This window comes from Triturus cristatus, chromosome 11 (assembly GCF_964204655.1).
Source record: "Triturus cristatus chromosome 11, aTriCri1.1, whole genome shotgun sequence".
NCBI classification, from domain to species: Eukaryota; Metazoa; Chordata; class Amphibia; order Caudata; family Salamandridae; genus Triturus; species Triturus cristatus.
Genome location: NC_140594.1, coordinates 234,413,259 through 234,432,267, shown reverse-complemented (window position 1 = coordinate 234,432,267; position 19,009 = coordinate 234,413,259). Strand labels below are relative to the sequence as shown.

Sequence of the window (19,009 nt, the reverse complement as noted above, 5' to 3'; positions counted from 1 at the left end):
TAAGATCAGTGCTTAGTGTTTTTATTTGGTATATAGGGTTGAATATATTTTTGGCAAAAAAAACTTGGTGATACAGGTTTTGATGACTTGTTTTCATTAAAGTTATTGAATCAGTTTACATTATTTTTTATGATGAAAACAATCAAGTCAATGTCATTCTTGGTAGAAAATTTGAAAATAAGTTAGTTTTTTCCCCACGATTTAGATTTGTCACCCTTCCTGACCCTTTCCCTCGCTCTTTTTTCATGACCCTGTTTGCCCCCTTAAAAACCCTCTCCTTCAACTGGCTCCTTTTTAATTCCTTTTGTACACTTAACTCTCAGCCTTCTCAATAACTTGTGTCTCTTCCTTTTAGGTCTTGACTCCACAGCGAATGCACTGTCTCTCCGAGACATGTGGGTTATTGTTAATGGCCTTACCCTTTGACGGCTTTAAATCTGCTATTGATTGCATTGCTTCCTTCCGGCCAGCTCTATGGTGGCCACCTCCCTCTTCTTGCACATGACCCTAACCCAGAGCATGGATCAAGTACGTGTGTCCTTACAGTGCTCGCGCTTTTGGGAGCTATTTTTTTCAGTTTGTTGAGACATGTGCAGAGTGCATCTTTTTGTAGCAGACTCTGTCATCTGCTCGCTTCTGTTGTCTTTGTTTGCTTGTTTGCCCTCCCTCCCTCCTACTGTAGTTCCCCCGCACAGCACAATGCATGAGCCGGGAGGCCAGATGCCTTTGTCCTGTACTGTAGTTTTGTTTTTGTTGCAACTTTTATATAGTGCGAACTCAACCAAAAAGGTGTTAGAGCATTTTACACAAGAACACATTCTTTGCGTGATTTGCCAAGACTCGCAGGATGTTGAGCCGGTGCCTAGACTCGAATCTGGTTCCCTTATACCACAGTCTACAGTTCTAGACTTAGGCCACTGCCTGTCTCCCTGTCAACTACACATGCTTGTTTCAATGCTCCAACCGTCTCTTTACTTGATTTTTTTGTTAATCTATGTTTCCCCAGTTCCTGTGCACTTTCAGAAGCAATAAACAGTTTGACTGGCAGTACCTTTATTCATACTGACTGTGGAAAGAAGGTGTGAACGTGGCCCAGCTCTGCCACACTTTCTGGGGCACCGGTCCGACTTGTGACTGACTTTTGCAAATGTTACCAGTATTTCGATAGCTAGACATCATGCACGACTGACTGCCACATCCAGGAAGTATGTCATAGGCAGCAGTCTCTGACTAAACAACAGTTTCCATTACCAATGTCTTTGGAGATGGAAAGGAGGTAGGTGAGGTTACAGAGGAGACATGCGTGAAGGGCATCTTGTCTTCTCTCTATTCTCTGAATGCCTGTCCCTCATCACAAACAGAAGTGCGGCTTAGATTGAGGGAGACCAGCTCTGGGCAGCTTCAAGTCTGCGATGCTGATACAGAAGGGATTGGGGCACGGTAAGAGGAGCATCGTGAGAAGGAGTGCAGCAAAAGTGTGGGTAGGGCACAGGCATTGCTGACAATATGCATTTTTGCCCTGGAAAGCCTGCATTTGAATCCATCGACTCCTGCCCCATCCGTATTTCTTCTCTCACCTGCCATCCCATCCCTGTCCAGCCCAGATAATTCTGCTCCATGCCACACAATGCCAAGCCACATAATACAACTCCACATAATTCAACATAACGCCACTCAATTCTATAATGCACAATTCAACACACAAATCCACACCGCGTATTCCACTTCACACAACAAATTGCAACAAATATCAACATCTCACAATTTCACACCACACAATTCTGCTCTATACAATCCCACTCCACATCATTCCACTCCATTCTACAAACTGCAATCCTACAAATTCCACTACACATATTTTCACTTGACTCAATGCTACATAATTACACTTCACATAAAACCACTCCACTCAACAAAATTTCACTTCACGCCAATCCACATCATTGCACTCCATGCAACACAATTCAACTTCAGAGAATTCCACTACATGCAACACAGTTATACTCACATATATACACTCAGCGCCAAAACACCTAATTACACTCCAAAATTCAACTCCACACCATGCCATATAATTACACTCTACACAATTCCACTCCTAACCATGCCACATTTTTAAACTGGACATATTTCAACTCTACACCACATACATTCACCCCACTCCCCACCAAACCACTAATTCAACTCCACAATATCCACTCCTCACCATGGCACATAATTCCTATCCCAAAAAAATCCACTCGACAACACCTAATTAGATCCCACAAATTCAGGTCCTCTCCATGCCACATAATTACACTCAATATAATTCCAGACAATGCCACACAATTCCAAGCCACACAATTCAAATTGACACAATCATATGCAAGACAGTTCTACTCCATACAATTCCACTCAACACCACACTAATCTATGCTGCACAATTAAACCCCACATAATTCTACACCACATCACATAATTACACTAACCAGCACCTTTCTATCCCACACCACATAATTCATCTCTAAAAAACATTATTCAATCCCACAACAAATAATTTCAATTCATGCCACTCCACACCACAATGCCACGCCACACAATTCCAATCCATGCCACATAATTCCAGTCCACATAATTTCACTCCATATCATACAACATAACACTCCACATAATTCCACTCCGCTTCATGCAACATAAATTGACACCACATAATTCCACACCACACAATTCTATGTAGCACAATTCGACACCACACCACTTAATTCCATCCCCCACCACATCATTTGCTCCTCACCACATAAGTCCACCGTAAAAAAAGAAAAAGCCAGAGGCAATAGTCTCAAAGTCGACACCTATTGGCTTTGCCAATGCTAGTCTTTTTACCAGGGTCCTCCACTGTATGCCCCTTGATTCTCCTATATACTTTTCTGCATTAACACTCCTTCCCCAACACCTCGACCAACAATGGCAGCGAGGCCATCGCCCTTTATCTCACTCTGCTTTTGTCCATGTGTCTACAATCTCATCCCTTCCTCTCTCTTTTTTTGTTTTTGTTGAAGTACCCAGTCATCTTTCCAATCTTCTTCTTCTGTGTCTGTCTTCCTTTGCTCCTCACTTTCCTGCCTTATATTTTTCTTTCTGGATTGCACTATATATAGAAAAAAAGACTACACTGACCCCTGTTTGCTTTGCCCTTTTTCCCGCCTTACTTAAAAAAAATATATATTATTATTTCCATTCCTAAACATTTAAGGAGTGTAAGAAATATTATGGCTTTTTGTAAATACCAAGTCTGGGATTGCAGCCAAGTCTGGTATATTTATTTCCACAAAAATCTTCAGATTTCCGCGGAAATGTCTTTTCCTCATTTTGCCAATTTTCTAAAAGAGTTTTGTGCAGCTGGTTTTGTCAGACATGTGTTCTCTAATTTCTGAAACTGAGGTAGGAAATCACATGATACTGAGGCAGTGAGCCAGGAGGGTAAGAGGCATGTAACACTACTAATACAGAGGACCAGATGTGGAGGATGGAGTCACTGAGGACCAGTTGGGGACAAAGGCCATAAAGGAGTGTACTGGGGAACTGAAAACAGAACGAGAGGGCACATAGAACTTTTTGGGGGACAGCGGTGCTAGGACCTCACAGTGGGACTAGGCACTGAGGAACAGATTCTGAATGAGAAACTGGACCATGAAGGGACTGGCTTTAGAGGCATTGAAGACTGAATGAGTGAATGCATTATTGATGTAGAGTATGACTCTTTTTGATGGCTGCTTTCCATGTAGAATTGGACAATGCAGTTTGACTTTAATCACATTTTATTTCAAGAGGCCTTAAGTGGACGCTGTGAGGAGTTATAAGGATGCACTTAAGAAAAATGATAGCATATTAAGAGGCAAGGAAAGAAAAAGAAGATGCTTTTATTAGTAAATATCATGAACAGACTGCTTTTGCTTGAAAGCTGCATGCAGAGCTATGAAGAAAGGATGTAGCATGTACAACTTATTAATAAGAATTGTAGTAGTGGACCTACCCGCCTCCTTGACATCCGAGCCTCTTACTAACATCACGCTGGAGAAGCCCTTCCAGAAGTTCCTTCAACTCAGGTGTAAAGGACTCAGGCAACTCTACATTCTGTGAGAAGATTGGACAGAAGGAGACAAACATGTTAAGATAACTTTACAGCATAGAGTAGAAAAACACGTATTCTTAAAGTATATTTGAATTTTTCAGATCGGAGTTTTCAAATCAGGTCACCAGCGTTATAGAGAATTTAACCCCCTCAATGAAAGTAAATAACAGGAATGAAGCTATATTGCTAACTCTTACCATAGTGAGTGTCATCCGGTCGATCTCATGTTTATCTTTGGTTTTGTGCTGCCGGAAAGGACTATGACTGTTGAAAAAATGTACAGGTTCTATTAATAAACGACCGAAAAACTTTATTCAGCAAATCTTGTATAACACGGATTTAAAATATAGCTACGATATGTAGGGAACAAGAATTTGCAAAGCTTTCGCAAGCTTGTGAGATTTATTTTTGCATTGCACGTATGTAGCACAAGAATATTGAAACAGACATATCCTAAACATGGCTGCATATGCTTGCATTAAAAATGTCAATTGAAAAAGAAATGTCACTGATGTGGCTATTTACTAGTGATTTGTATTAAATAACAACGCTTTCGGTGGTGGCGTGCATGTTATTGTTCGTGAAGGAGACAAGAATATGTGACCAATTAATTAAGCACTCAAAGTTACAGCTTCCCTTTATAACATCAGTTTTAAAAAGGAGAAAGAAAGTAAATAAGAGTGCCCTTGAAATGCTGATTAGATAAATAGTACGTAATTAGAGGCAATGTAACAAAAACAATGAAAAGCACTTTTGGAACTAGAGTTCTAACTAAAGACTAAGAGAAAGAACTTGTGAAACCAGTAACATAATTAACTTAGAGTTTTTTTTAATTTCTCACACCCATATGAGTATTTCTAATGAACTATCTCAATATAGATGCTTTGTTATAGAAGAGCGAATCCATCTCTGTAGTTCTGGTTGAAAGCATTAGGTCATAAGACAGGTGTTTTGCATCACTTTCCCCTTCTTTGACAAATCTTCATGAGAATTCCAAAACAAGCATACATGGTGGTGGTCTGAATCCACAAAGGATTTGTGCAGATTTATCAGGGGGAGAACTTAGGTAGCTGAAAGCCACACTCTGCACTCAAGCTCTGCTGTGCCTACCAGCAGGCTGTGCACGGCAAAACCTTTTATCTCCTGTCCACTAGTCAACGTCACAGGCCATTCCATGGAGTGCTGTTGGAAGGGGCACTGTACAATTTTCTAATCAATAATTTCATTGCAAATGTTGTAGTGATATTATCAATGATATAATAGAAGATATCATGAATGATTTAATATGTGGGGTAATTAGCAGCAGATAGCTAGGGCTTGTGTTCTAGTTACCTTGGGGGAGGAATTATACCCACTTGAGATCATTGTAACTGGTGAATTTCTGTGATTTTGCACGTTTAGAACTTGACTCACCTTACCTAACTATAACATGACTTTAACTTTTTTTTTTTAATTTAAAGCAATATTTTGTTACCATACATGTGTCCCGGGAACCTCAACCCCTCCTCGAGCCTCCTCGAGCCTCCATGGCCATTACTTAAATTTAGAGGGAGCACACAACCCCCCTCTCCAAGCCTTAATAGGCCCCGGAGCCTGATTTCTTAGAAAATGGGAGGTGACACACGAGCAGTCTTCGAAAGACTTAATAGGTCCGGGGATTACATCACCAGAGGCCGAACTCCATAAATAAGGGAGGGGGCCCCCCTCCCCGAGCCTTAATAGACCCTCGGGACCCCATCCCTCTGAGCCTTATTAGACCATGGGGACCTCATCCCCCAGGGCCTAATTTCTTCGAAAAGAGTAGGGGTCCAACAAAACCTATTCCGAAGCCTTCTTAGGCCCGATGGGCCACATCCCTAGGGGCTTGGGGCTGAAGTGGATGAAAAAAGGAGGGGAGCCCTCTCTCTGGGCCTATTGTGGCCTCGGGGACCCTTTCCCTCCAGGACCTGTATTAATTATAGATGGGTGCCCTTGTTCCCACTGGGAGCATCCATCAAGCAGCAAGTTAGGGGCATGGGGTGGAGCCCTAGCCCCACAGCCCAGCCGGCTCCCCTAATACTGGTGGAACCGGCATTGCTCCCACCCGGTGAGAGAAGCTATTTCTGCATGCTCCTGCAGGGCGGGAGCAATTAGGGTTTCCGTGCCCACAGGAGCGCAGGAAAAGAAACAAAAGTCTGCTCCCTGTCGGCAGAAGCATTTTTAAATCTTCCTCCTAGTGAGAGTAGAATGCCTCCCTGCCCATGCTCCTGCAGGCAGGGAAGGCATGTCTATGTGTTCCCACCCGGAGGGAGATTTAAAAGTGCTCCAACTGGGTGGGAGCAAATATATGTTTCCCTGCTTGCACTGATGCAGGTAGGGAGATAACTGTGTCCGAGGAGTGGGCTCCCTGGGATACAGTAATTGAGCTGGCCCTGGGGATGGGGTCTGGATGGTGTCCCCATAGCCTAAAAAGGCTTGGGGAGGGGGCTGTGTGGCAACCTCTTCTATTTTAATCCACTTCAGCCGCAAGGTTTTATACCAAACCCTCCAGTCGTTTGTGAAACCAGCTGCTTGCGAAACTCCTAAACTAGCGTCACAACAATTATGCATTGAAGTTGCTCAGTTTTTTTCTAACAAGATAAATAGGATACATGATGACATCACTAGAATCAATTTATCCACTACAGGAGATACACCTTTATTCCTGGAAGAAGGAAAAGAACCAGGATCGATGACCTTGGACACCTTTCCCCCCATCTCCCTGGTAGAGATTGAATGCTACCTAGGCCAGATTAAGAGCGGTAGTCCCTCAGACATCATCCCGGCCAGAATCGTACCGGTAGTAAGAAAGACTCTTAGCCCACAGATTCAATGTCTTGTGAATCTCCCACTGATGGAGGGTTAAGTTCCTGGGGAATGGAAGAAAGCATTAGTGAGGCCCATCAGGAAAAACCCTTCCACTCCCTGGACTGATATGTCTAACCTTAGGCCTATTTCCCTACTTCCTTTTTTGGGGAAACTTATAGAGAAACATGTTAATAAACATGTATCAAACTATATTGAACAGACTGGTAGGCTAGATTTTTCTCAGTTTGGCTTTAGACCAAAACACAGCACCAAATCCGCCCTGCTATCGGTGACTGATGATCTTCACATGTACCAAGACAGAGGGTACTCTGTTATCCTAGTACTATTAGATCTGTCGGCAGCGTTCGATACGATATCCCATAAAATCTTAATCGAACGCTTGACCATGATCGGCATTGAGAGCACAGCATTAGCCTGGTTAAAGAGCTTTATATCTAACCGTACCCAAGCTGTCAGCATGGGCTCATTTCGGTCGATTGAGACTAACATCACGAAGGGGGTGCCACAGGGCTCTTGTTTGAGCCCGACTCTTTTTAACATCTATGTGGCACCCCTGGCCAGAATTCTGAGAGAGTTTGGGTTCATCCCCGTCTCCTACGCGGATGATACCCAGCTCTTATTTCCTTTCAAAAGTCTCACCGACGAAGTGAGGACGGCCTTTTCCGAAGGCATGAAAGCTGTGGCAAAGTGGATGACATCCAACTATCTCCAATGTAATGTAAATAAGACCGAAGTCGTGCTTTTCGGGGAGGCAAGAGCTTTGTGGACGCCGGACTGGTGGCCATGCGAGCTTGGCCAAGTGCCAGAACCTAAACAGGTTGTAAAAAACCTAGGGGTACGCCTTGATCGAGAGCTCTCTTTTAAACAACATGGTAACTGGGTGGTTGGCCAATGTTTCCATGTTATTGGACTCTTACGAAAAGTTTTTCCAATATTACCGGAGTCCACCAGAAAAACTCTGGTACAGGCACTAGTATTGAGTCGCCTGGATTATTGCAATGGACTCCTGTTGTCAGCCTATGAGGGTGTCCTAGCAAAACTCCAGGTGATACAAAATACTGCAGCGAGGCTAGTGTTGAATGCCCCTCCCAGAACGCCATCGAAACCCCTCCTGGATAAATTACATTGGCTCTCAGTCCGTAAGAGGATCAATTTTAAGATTTGCTGCCTGATCCACAAGAGCCTACATGGATGTGGGCCCTCCTATTGGAAGGATAAATTTATCCCATATAATCCCACATGATCTCTCAGGTCAAGCAGCCAACTTTTATTGAGAGTACCAACCACAAAGAAGGCCAGACAAGGTGGCAAAGCTTTGTCGGTTGTCGGACCAATTTCTTGGAATAAACTTCCTCTCGAGCTTAGGCAATGTCCAGAACATCTTAATTTTAGAAAAAAACTTAAAACATTTTTATTTTAGATTTAATTCATGTACCCTATGTCCATACTGAACTGAACTATAAGCTAAACTGTTGCTGCTGGTCTCCTTCTTTCTCTCTCTCTCTTCGCTTTCTGTGCGCAGAGATACTCTGTATAGAGTCGATTCTAGCACGTTACAAACTATAAATAATATTAATAATAAGGAACTGAGTCCCTGGGGCATTAAAGAGCTGGTTGAGGTGGTGGTGTGCATCTAGGAGGCTCCAGGGACCCCTGCCCTAGTGGCTGTCATTTTAATAAAGGGGATCGTAAGCCTGAAAAGGCCCCCATGGACCCCATCCTCAGGGTAGCAACTTAGCAAATGGTGAGGGGTTGTGCGGCCCCCTCCCAGAGCCATTTGGTGTCCCCAGGGGCCACATTTCCCCAGGGCTGGCTTATGAAATATGTCCCGGGTCCTCAAACCCCGGGACATCATCTGATTCCCTGCCAAAGAGCATGGGCAGGGAATGTGCAAATTCCTCCCACCAACCAAGAGCACAAAGCTGCTCCTGCCAAGTGGGAGAACAAAACTTTTTCCCGGCCCGAGAGGCAGGGAAAAACAATAAATTGCTCCCACCCAGAGGGAGCAAAACACAACTGCTTCTACAGGGTGGGAGCAATGCTGGCTCCCGCTGCAGCCAGGATCGGTGCAAGCAGGGGTGCCGGTCAGGCTGTGGGGCTCCCTCTGCACAGCCTCAACGAGTGACCTGCTGCGGTGTGCCTCGGCTGGTGCACTGTGGCACCCCACTTAAAATAAAAAGAAGACAGCTCCTGCATGGAGTCAGAAGGGCCGTGGGGCCCTGGGGTTTCCTCCTCAGCCCCCAACACAAATAATGGCCTGGGGTGCCTTGGGTGGACACTGGGGCACTCCTTTCTATAAGTAAAAATTGCTGGCTCCTGCGGAGCCCATGAAATGGGACCAATTGCAACTGTGTGTGGTGGTATATTAAAATAGAGGCACACTTACATTCAGGTTACAGTGGGTGTCAATCATTTAACAGTTTCTTCAGATTTTTGTCCTCGATATTCCAACATACAAAAGGCATTTATTACAATGGGAGGTTGTTTTTTGTGAACACAAGCATGTACAGAAAGAGAAAATGTACTATTCATCTTTAATTGTGTGGAAAACGCTTACTGGAGAGTAAAATATTATAATGTAAGGTGATTATGGAAAGAGTCCCTGAAATCATTGGAGCTGACCTGCCTTATTCTTCACTTGGGTAAAAGTCTATTACCCAAATCAGGGTCGGACTGGGACAGAAAAGAGGCCTGGACACTAAAGTGAAATAGCCCACATTAGCAAATCAGAGATATTAAAAATGGCACACATTTGGAAAATAGCTCAGTTTTAAACTTGCAAAGACAAGCTGTGTAAAGGTTTTGCAAGGTGCGGGAGTCTGCATGCATTTGTGCATGCTACAGGCAATGTTTGTGGTAATATCAGAGAAATCAACAATACAAAACTGGGCTACTAGAGCATAAAACAGTCCCACAGTCAGACAAACAAATAACTCATACACTGACCTGTTGGCCCAGCCAGATTGCTCTTTAGGCAAGACCAACCCTGACCAAATGAAAAGAGCATTCTATGTTGCAACAGTGGTTACAAGCTCCACCGCCAAAAATCCATTTAAGTGACTCCAACCAACATCCCCCAAAAAACATTGAGAGCATCAATAAAATTTAAAGAGAGGGTCAACTAATGTTTGAGTAAATATGAGATCTACACCTATGACAAGCAGATGAAAAATTGCATAATTTTACCTGGAAGAAAACCTACACGTCCAAGCTACCAAATAGAATGGACATTTAAACATGCCATTGCAGCTACAACTCCGGTAGGAGACCCATGCCACCACCTGGGGTCAGGAACCCACTGCAGTTGGCTCCAGGAGCTGGTGGGGGATCCTTTTATGTTTATGAGGCTTAGATCAGGAGACCTATAGACTAGCTCGTTGAGTCATTCTGAGGTCCTGACTTCAAAATGAGTTTGCAGGTCCATTTCTTCTTGCCCAGGCAAGAAGGAAGCAGGTCAGCACAGCAGGGCAGCAGTTTCTTAAGAACTGTAGTCCAAAAGAGTGGCATTCCCCATAGAAGCATAGCAGTCCTTCTTGCTGGCAGTGTATCCACAGTTCCAGAAGTGTACTGAGCTCACTGGGGAGTGGTGGCATTAAGGCAGCATGGGTAAAGTTGGGGATTAGTCATGTTCCAGACGGAGGAGGGAGTGCACAGGAGGCTAAACGATAAACAACATTTTTGTGGAATCATATGCTGGCTAGAGGACACCCGTACCCCACCTCACCTGTTCTCCAAATCTCAACCAGGAGATGTTGTTCTCATTGAGGGGGGGGCAGGAGCACCACTATGACACTCTCGTCAGAGAGCACTGGCCCCATGCCTCAGTTAGCAGTGCACCTGACGGGGATGGGATGGTTCCATCATTCGTATCGCCTCCCACTGCCCCATGCCCAGGGGCTGTGGACAAGCAGAGGATGTCTGCAGAGCATGTCCAGGAGCTGAAACAGGGACTAGGAGAGGGTTCTGCAAAGTGTGATGTGTGTTTGCTCAGCCACATGGCAAGACATGGGGAGGGTTTTAGTTCTAGAAGGGCAGAAGGTGGATCATGGGCATGGTTACGTGCTGGGTAGGAAGACCTTACCTGTTTTCATGATATGGGGTCCTACGTCTATTCAAAAGGTCATGACCTAGAATGTCAATGGCCTGGGTAGCAAAATTAGATAAACCCCAGCATTGCAATATATCCACAGCCAGGACAAGGATTTCGTGCTATTACAGGAAACCCACTTGAAAGGCAATCAGTATAAAGCCTTCGGCAGCTGCGGTTACTCCTTGGTAGCACATGCAGGTTTTAACACCAGCTCGAGAGGCACCTGAATCCTCCTGAAATCCTCTGTGCCATATTCTCTGGGACGGACGCGGCATGACTCTCTGGGCGGATTTGTCCTGCAGATGGGCACTTGGGAGGGCCACTCATTTAACTTGTGTTCGAATTATGCCACACCAAGATTGCAGGGAGACACTCTTGCAGCCCTAGGTGACTTGTTGCTGGAAATGCCAGTGGGCACCCTGATACTTGCAAGGGAGGGGACATGAATGATGTGATGAATCATACTAAGGATAGGTTGACCACTAGCGAAAGAGAGATAGATGAGAGCCCGCTCAAATCTTTCATAAAGGCCCTGGGGTTAGTAGATCAATGGGACGAGCATAATCAAAACAAGAAACAATTTACATACAAGTCAGCAATGCATGGACGTTCTTTCCACCTGGATTGCATATTTACACATCTTAAGAGTGCGAGTCAGTTTCGCGGGGCGAACCACTTGGTGCGAGGCATCTCTGACCACTTCCCGGTGGTAGTGTCTTTCTCTGGCCCTAATAGAGATTCTAGGCTGCCTCCTAGGATTTTTTCCTGGCATTTGAAAGATAGCATACACAACAAGATGATGGACGGAGTGCTGAAACTTTTCAACCACTCACCTCCAGTCAAGAGATCTTGGTTTAATCCATCGTTCTTTTACTCACTATGCCACCCCAAGCCATATGCAAACCAATCTTGACCCTGTTCCTCACGGGAACAGTCCAGCCCAAAATGCCAGGGCAGGTCCTCCCTGGACCAGAAACAAACATCTTAGGACCAGGTTCGGGTTATGACACCTCATCAGCCAGGCTAGCTTGAATCCAGTAGCACAGAGAGCAAGGGACTCACATCTGGACATACCTTTTGCCACTTATGGCGAATATAGCCTGGCTTGTAAGGGGCGATAATCTGAAACCGGTTTTGGTAGGGTGGGATGAGAACAAATTGCTGGTGATACACTTTGGATCAAAGCCTGTGAGTGTCGTGTGTGAGGCGGTGAGTTTCCTGGAGGAGACATGCGTGGGTTCCCGAGTGTTTCAGGTAGGAGAGAATGGCGCATCTCTTGATTGGGTTATTGCGACCCTTCACAGTAAGGGTGATAATCTTAAGATTGGTGGCCATCAGGGGAACAGTAGCATATGGCAATCACTGAGGTTGCTTGGGAAAGCTGGGGCATGGTTGCAAGAAATGTAATCATCAACGCGAAAAAGGGTGCTGTTTAGCGAGTCCTTTGTGGAGTGATCAGGGTTAGAAGGGAACCAGGAGTAGGAGGAAGTGAAACACCCCAAAAGAAATCAAACGAACAAGTAACAACCCAGGACAAATAATGTCAGTGTCCTGGGTGAAATAACCTATGGAGAAAGTAGAGACAGGAGGATGACAGTGGGCACTGCACCCCGCTCCCTCCCCCGCTCCCTGCCCTCCTCCGGGCCCCCACAAGACATGAGAGGGAAAAATTAGAAAAGCAAAGGTAAAGGTGTGGCATGCATCAGTTTGGCTCTGGGTCCACAGAGTCCACAGTGAGAGATGCTAGGACCGCATGCCATTCCTTGGCCATCGTCTCTGGGTCTGGTTGGAGCTTAGTGGGTGAGTGCTTGATAGCTCTCCACTTTCGAGCTTTGCGATTCGTTCATTCTGGGTGTGTTGGTGGAGACCGTTCAGGGGAGTCTGCTTTTAAGTCCAGCAACTGACATGCATCGATAAACTACTGGATGTGATACAGCTCCCCATGAATAGGACACTCCAATGGATAGAAGATAGGATATGATCGGACGGAAGGCTCTGCACTTTTGAAGAGTCGGTATGGCTAGATCTTGATATATAAAGTTGGATTGTGTCCATGAAACTGGATTGGGCGTTTGTCGTGCGCCAGCTGAGGCATCCACTCCTTTAGTGGGAAATCGTGGATGCACGTTAGGATGTTGGGTGCAGCTCTTCTAGGTCCTACCTGGTGAGTAAAATCCAATTTAATTTCAAAGTCTGAAGGTGCCTCTAGAATCCGGCGAAAAAGGCCTATGACAAAAGAGATGACGTCTGACCCCTGTGCCCCAGCTGGGACCCCTCAGCTGTGGATGTTATTGCGGCTTGAGTGATTTTCCAAGTCTTTGGTGTGGGCCTGTAAATACAGGTGTTGATCACAGAGATGCAGGATCTCTTGCTGGAGTTGTTCTATCTCCTCTTTTCGGCTCAATTCATGCACTTCAAGCGTATCCACTCTGTCGCTGAGGGCATCCATATACCGTTATGTCTCTTTAAGTTCATCATGATCTCCTTTTTCATAGTCTGAAGGTCTTCCCTCAAAGAAGCAATCAGAGCCTTTATGAATGAGCAAGTTAGAGGGGCCTCCGAGTTATCGGCATCGATCGATGGCACTACCTCTTCAGCCCTTGAGGAATCGTATGGGTGTGAGCCTGGAGTCTTAAGCAACATCTCGTTCATGGAGCAGTTCTTCTTCCCTTTTCTCGTGGCCATGACTTTGAGGGTTTTGGATAGTCACAGCAGTAGGGGTGCCTGTTAACACTGCGCCAGAGAGAGTATGTCAGCCACAGGCAGGTGGGAGGAGTACTGCAGCCAGACCCATGCAACAGGGGAGGGAGGAAGAGGGAGTCCCAAAAATGGAGGTTGCAGGGTCCACATCAGCCCACGTCAGGACCACTGCTGATAGGCGCTGCTGGGCAACATCCAATGCCACACTGTCCACTCAATGCAATAGTGACCCCGGAAGCCAATTCAAGGTCACCATGTCGGTTCTTTCCGAAGGCAACCGGCTCAATTGACTCCCTTGGGTGGCCTCCCAGCAACAGGAAGCCCGCCCTGCAATCAGCCCAGGGCCCCAGCCCAGTCCATCCAAGCGAGGCTCACAAAGCAGGCCAGCAATTTGGAGGGTAAACACTTATCTGCACATAGAGAAACTCCTCAGTCTCCATCTCGTTGATGCTCCCTCCTAGCTGCGGTATAGCGCTGTGTCAATTCAGTCCTGAGGGCCAGGGTGGAACACCCCGGCCTCATATAGTAGCACCAGCCACCACGCATGGGTCAGAAGGGCCCGTCAGCATCACCCGCAGTAGTTCCTCCGCAAGACCGCCAGCACAGAGGAGGCCGTGCCAATCAGCCCAGCAGCCGGTAGTCTCGGTGCAGGGTTGGACCCCGCAGCCCGGTGGGCAGCCCCCTCCTGGCTAGGTTAGCGTACCAGAGTCACAGGAGGGTAACAGTAGTAGTCTCCAGCTACGACAGCCATCTGGGGCATCCTTGAGCAAGCTAGCCCCCCTGCCACTGCTCACTCCAGGGCACTGAGGCCCTCTATCCAATACACCAATGGGGGCAAGGGCAGGAGCTCCAGCAGCCTTCTTGCCTCTAGCTCTGCTCCCCAGGATCAGGGTCCAGTCATGGCAGCCTCGGGCCCCACAGCCGCCAGGCCCGCCTGCTTCTTTGCAGTCCCTCAGTGTCAAATGGGTGCTAGGCAGCGGTCCCGGATCCTCCTGGGACAGCGCCAAACAGCAGCTTTGCAGCTGAGCCCCGATCCAGGCAGGGGCAATGCACTACACCCAGGCAGATCGGCTCAGCCCAGCAGTGCCTAAGCTCCCTTCAGGGGGTGTAGCCAATAGAGGCCGGGGATCCCAGATGCCAGGAAGGCCACACCACACTATGGTAGGCCTGGCTTCAGCAAAGCAGATCTTTTGCTGCGGTGTAGTGCCAGCGCTCCCCGAGTCATCTTCCAGAGGTGTCCTCTATGCAAATTAGACCATCAAATCCAGCTATAAAGAAGCAGGAGCGTGCGAGCTCGAAGATGTGTATCGGAGAGACAGAGAGATGCATCTCACCCGATCGCCATCTTGACCATGCCTCATATTACCATCGGAGAGCACAAGAACTTTAGCATTGGTTAGCAGTGATATCACTGGTGATAGCATACATTACATCACTGAAATCATCAATGGATTTTCCATACAATTGTTTTCTGATGTGAAAATACATCCTTGGGTCCATAGGTATCCAACCTCAGGACATCCGTATTGGCAGTGCTATTGAAGACTTCTAAATACAAATTAATGTCTATGAAAACATTTATCTTAAGCAGGTGTAATTGCAGAAGATGTTATTCTCTATATTTACACAAATGCAGTAAAAATGTATGTCGTCAATTCCACTATTGGTAAAATCAGGTGTCACATTGTTTTCTTTCCCAAATATTGCAGATATCATTCACAAACTCCTCTTGAAAATTATACATTTACTTCTAATTTACCATTTGCTTCCTGTTGGTAAACCTGCATCCAATCTATTAGTTGAAGTTTAGTAGAATGTAAAAGGCTAACTATGTACCAAATATTTTAACCTAACCTGCTCAGTTTAATACATGTCTAAAGTAGAACAGATTATTATATTAGACGACAATAGACTCAAAGGTATTATGAGGCTACATATTTGTATTAATTTTGATGTTACCATCTGCATCCAATCAAATATATTACTGAACCAACAGATGTTTTTAATTCTTCCCACAGAACATACCAACAGCCAGCATGCTATTTTAGAACATGATATTTCAAACAGACCCAACACAGCATTGATATGTCTTGTGCCTGGCTATCAAATCACAGCAGCTGGCAACAATATGTGCTGCATGTTAATATACTGAAGTGTACAAAAAGTGATAGATAAAATGCTTAAATTAATGTCAGCCACTGGTGATAACTCCGGGCCCCATAACGGTTCATTGTTATTTTGCACACCACGCCACCTCAATTTGGAACTAGCCATGTACAAATCAGTCTTGACCATGCTCCAATGGGAACAGTCCAACCCAAACTGACAGGCCAGGTCCTTCCTGAACCAGCAACTGAGTTTCACTCTAGTTAGGGATCATCAGCAAGGTATAACCTTTTCCCAGTGAGTGAATGGAAGACACCTCTGGGCATACCCACCCCCTCACGGTGACACACTAAAGTATACAAAAAGTGACTGAAGTGTCCCAATCAGGGTGAAACCAGTGTTGGGTTGTTTGCGTTACAGGAAGACCTGGGCTGGGCTGTTCCTATTGAAGAAGGGTCTAGACTGATATATGATGGAGTCAAAACTGAGGTGGCATGGTGGACAAAAATCGGACTGGAGTGCACCCGAGCAATTGCAATTGCCAGTGGCTGAGATTAATTCAAGCATTCTATCCATCACCTTGTTGTTGTTGCAGTTGCCACCCTAAGTGCAACGGGCATGCCCAGACTTGAGTTCCGTGCTCGCTGTGCCATTGGAACTAAGCTACACCTTACCGAAGAGCCCCAATCAGGATGAAACATGTCTTGGGTTGCTTGTATTTTGGTTCAGGGAGGACCTGGCCTGGCAGTTTGGGCTAGACTGTTCCTATTGGAGCAGGCTCAAGGCTGATTTACATATGGTTGGGTCAAAACTGAGGTGGCATGATGGGCAAAAACGGTCAGGCGTGCGGCCTGATGATTGCCAGTGGCTGAGATTAATTCAAGCATTTAATTAATCACCTTCTTGTTGTTACATACTAATATACAATAAACTATGTTTAACAGAACACATGCACATCAAACACAGATAACCTATACAGTTTCCACTCAGGGGTTTCAAACAGCTACAGCCATTAGGAAACATTAAAGAAAACACTCATTAGGACAGACTTGGAGTTTGGGGACAGGGTACTCTGTTGCAAAAGGCACAAAGTACTCTGCCTACCAAACTCTTGGTCCATCCTATCATTTAGAGACGGTGGACTCTAAGCATTCTGTCGACGGAGCCCCCATTGAAATACTTTATCCGATGGCCCAGCAACCCTATTTAGGGTCAATGGTGTAATGCCTTTTTGTCTTGTCTTTCACCAGCAGGAAAAACCTGGCAGTGAGGGACAGGAAAAAATTCAAAATGGCCACCACAACCTGAGAGAAAACTCCCACAATTTGGGCCATTTGTTTATCTCTTGGGAGCTTGCTTTTGAAAAGTTTGAAGGCCACCCACCCTTGCTGATGGTATCATCTATCAAACTTTTTCTACATTGACAGCAGTATCCTGTCAATGTAGAGAGATGTCTGAGGGGCCAGCGGACATTTCTAGGGAGAAGGTGATGTCCTCCACCATCTTGACAGAGTAAACTATGTCTGCCAAGCTCTAAATCAGCCCCATAGTCTGCTATATCAAATCACTGTCCTGTAATTTATAAGCAGTACCAAGCTCAGATGGCCTCTACTAACTGGACAAAGTGGCATAATATTTATCTAAGAAGCATTCAAGCAGTCGGTGAAGCCACCTGGCCTCATGTCTCTGGGACAGTGTTGGACTGGCTTTTAGGGCAGTTTGGAAGTCAGTGTCTGCGCTGCGGTCCAATAGACCATAATGGTGCCAGAAAATACAGCCCACACACTGGCCCTTTCAAGCTACTCCATCTGGCAGTGCCAGATCGCCTCAAAAGCCAGTCTAAAACTGCTCTGACACTGTTATCATACACCCACATACTAATAAGCTCAAATCACCAGTTGTGTTGTTACTGTAACTAAACACACCACTAGGTAATTCCAGACCTGTAATTTTTTTATTCTTTCTGCTCACTCTTCTTTCTGACCTCCTAGTTTCACCCTGTATACCTCTTTGCTCTTTGCCTTGATTCCATAGCAAAAATCAGTCATCAGAATGGGCTTGTAAACACAAAAAGTGCGAACTTTCAAATGTAAAGTTCCATAAATTTCAGAGCTCCTATTTATCTGGTATATTCCACGTGCATTTTGAAATGCTTGTGTATATGAATATATGTGATGTGTGTATAGCACAAACCTACCTGAGGATGAGACATGCATTTCCTTTTTTTTATCAACTCTCTCCTTCTGACTTTCCCTTAATCTCAAAACAGCTTCAATATTTTACCTTTGGAATCACCAGGAGGCTTTAACAGACCATGTTATCATCAAGACAAACGAACATCAATAACTTCCTTTCCTGTGAAATCAGCATTTCTTTCAGATGTTTCCGTCTTACTGAGTACTTTCTGTCTGGCATTTGATCCATGCTGTACATCAAACCCCATTTTACATCACACAAAAGCTGACCTATATTTAAGATTTTCAGACAGGCAGCAGAGGTCTCTCCACCTATAGATATTCTATTTACAACAACTAAAACTATAACTTATTAAAGCATTGGGTTATTGGGTAAAGTCAGTTGTAAGTGTATGTTTATGACCAAATTTACCTTCTTTATGCCTTTTAGGGATCCATATGGGGAATACAGGCAGGTGTAAACCCTTTAACTATTGTAGATTTCTCCATTATACGTGCAGAAGTATATCTCACTCAAGGGCAGGGAAGTAGGCATTCCACAGCATGGTTTTCATTGGAAGTTTGAGAACAACCACAGACATGTATATTTGTGGGCATTCCCAAACTCCAATAAATCAGTTTCCATCCTGGAAAATTTTGTAGATTTATATCAGCTAAGTGTCCTAAATATCCCTTTCAAAGATGGAAAGGGGAGCAGATCACCACCAGACCTGCTGAGAGTGTAGGCGAAAAAGTTATCCCAAAGGGAAAACAATTTTGTCTGCAGGGAAAAAAATTGCACAAGAAGCTCTTATTCAACAGGTAAAGAGTTCCATTAACGAGCACTATGCACAGTATGAAATTGAACTTCAGGGGAAAGTCACATCACATTCACCAAGTTCATCTGGAATCCTCCACCTGGCACAGCTTTTGAGGATTACATAGGGAAATGTTTGTGAATTCCCCCCCCAAATAATCTAA

General features: G+C 45.2%; 1 protein-coding gene across 1 annotated transcript in view; it reads right to left on the bottom strand.

The window, feature by feature from the left end:
• GRK3 (G protein-coupled receptor kinase 3) overlaps window positions 1–19,009 on the bottom strand; it is a 1,147,860-nt gene that overhangs the window by 124,582 nt on the left and 1,004,269 nt on the right. Inside the window, exons 14-15 of the mRNA XM_085636358.1 lie at window positions 4,309–4,375; window positions 4,013–4,113 (exon numbers count right to left, since the gene is read on the bottom strand). Of these exons, the coding sequence (XP_085492484.1) occupies window positions 4,013–4,113; window positions 4,309–4,375 (168 nt within the window). The remainder of the gene's footprint in view (window positions 1–4,012; window positions 4,114–4,308; window positions 4,376–19,009) is intronic.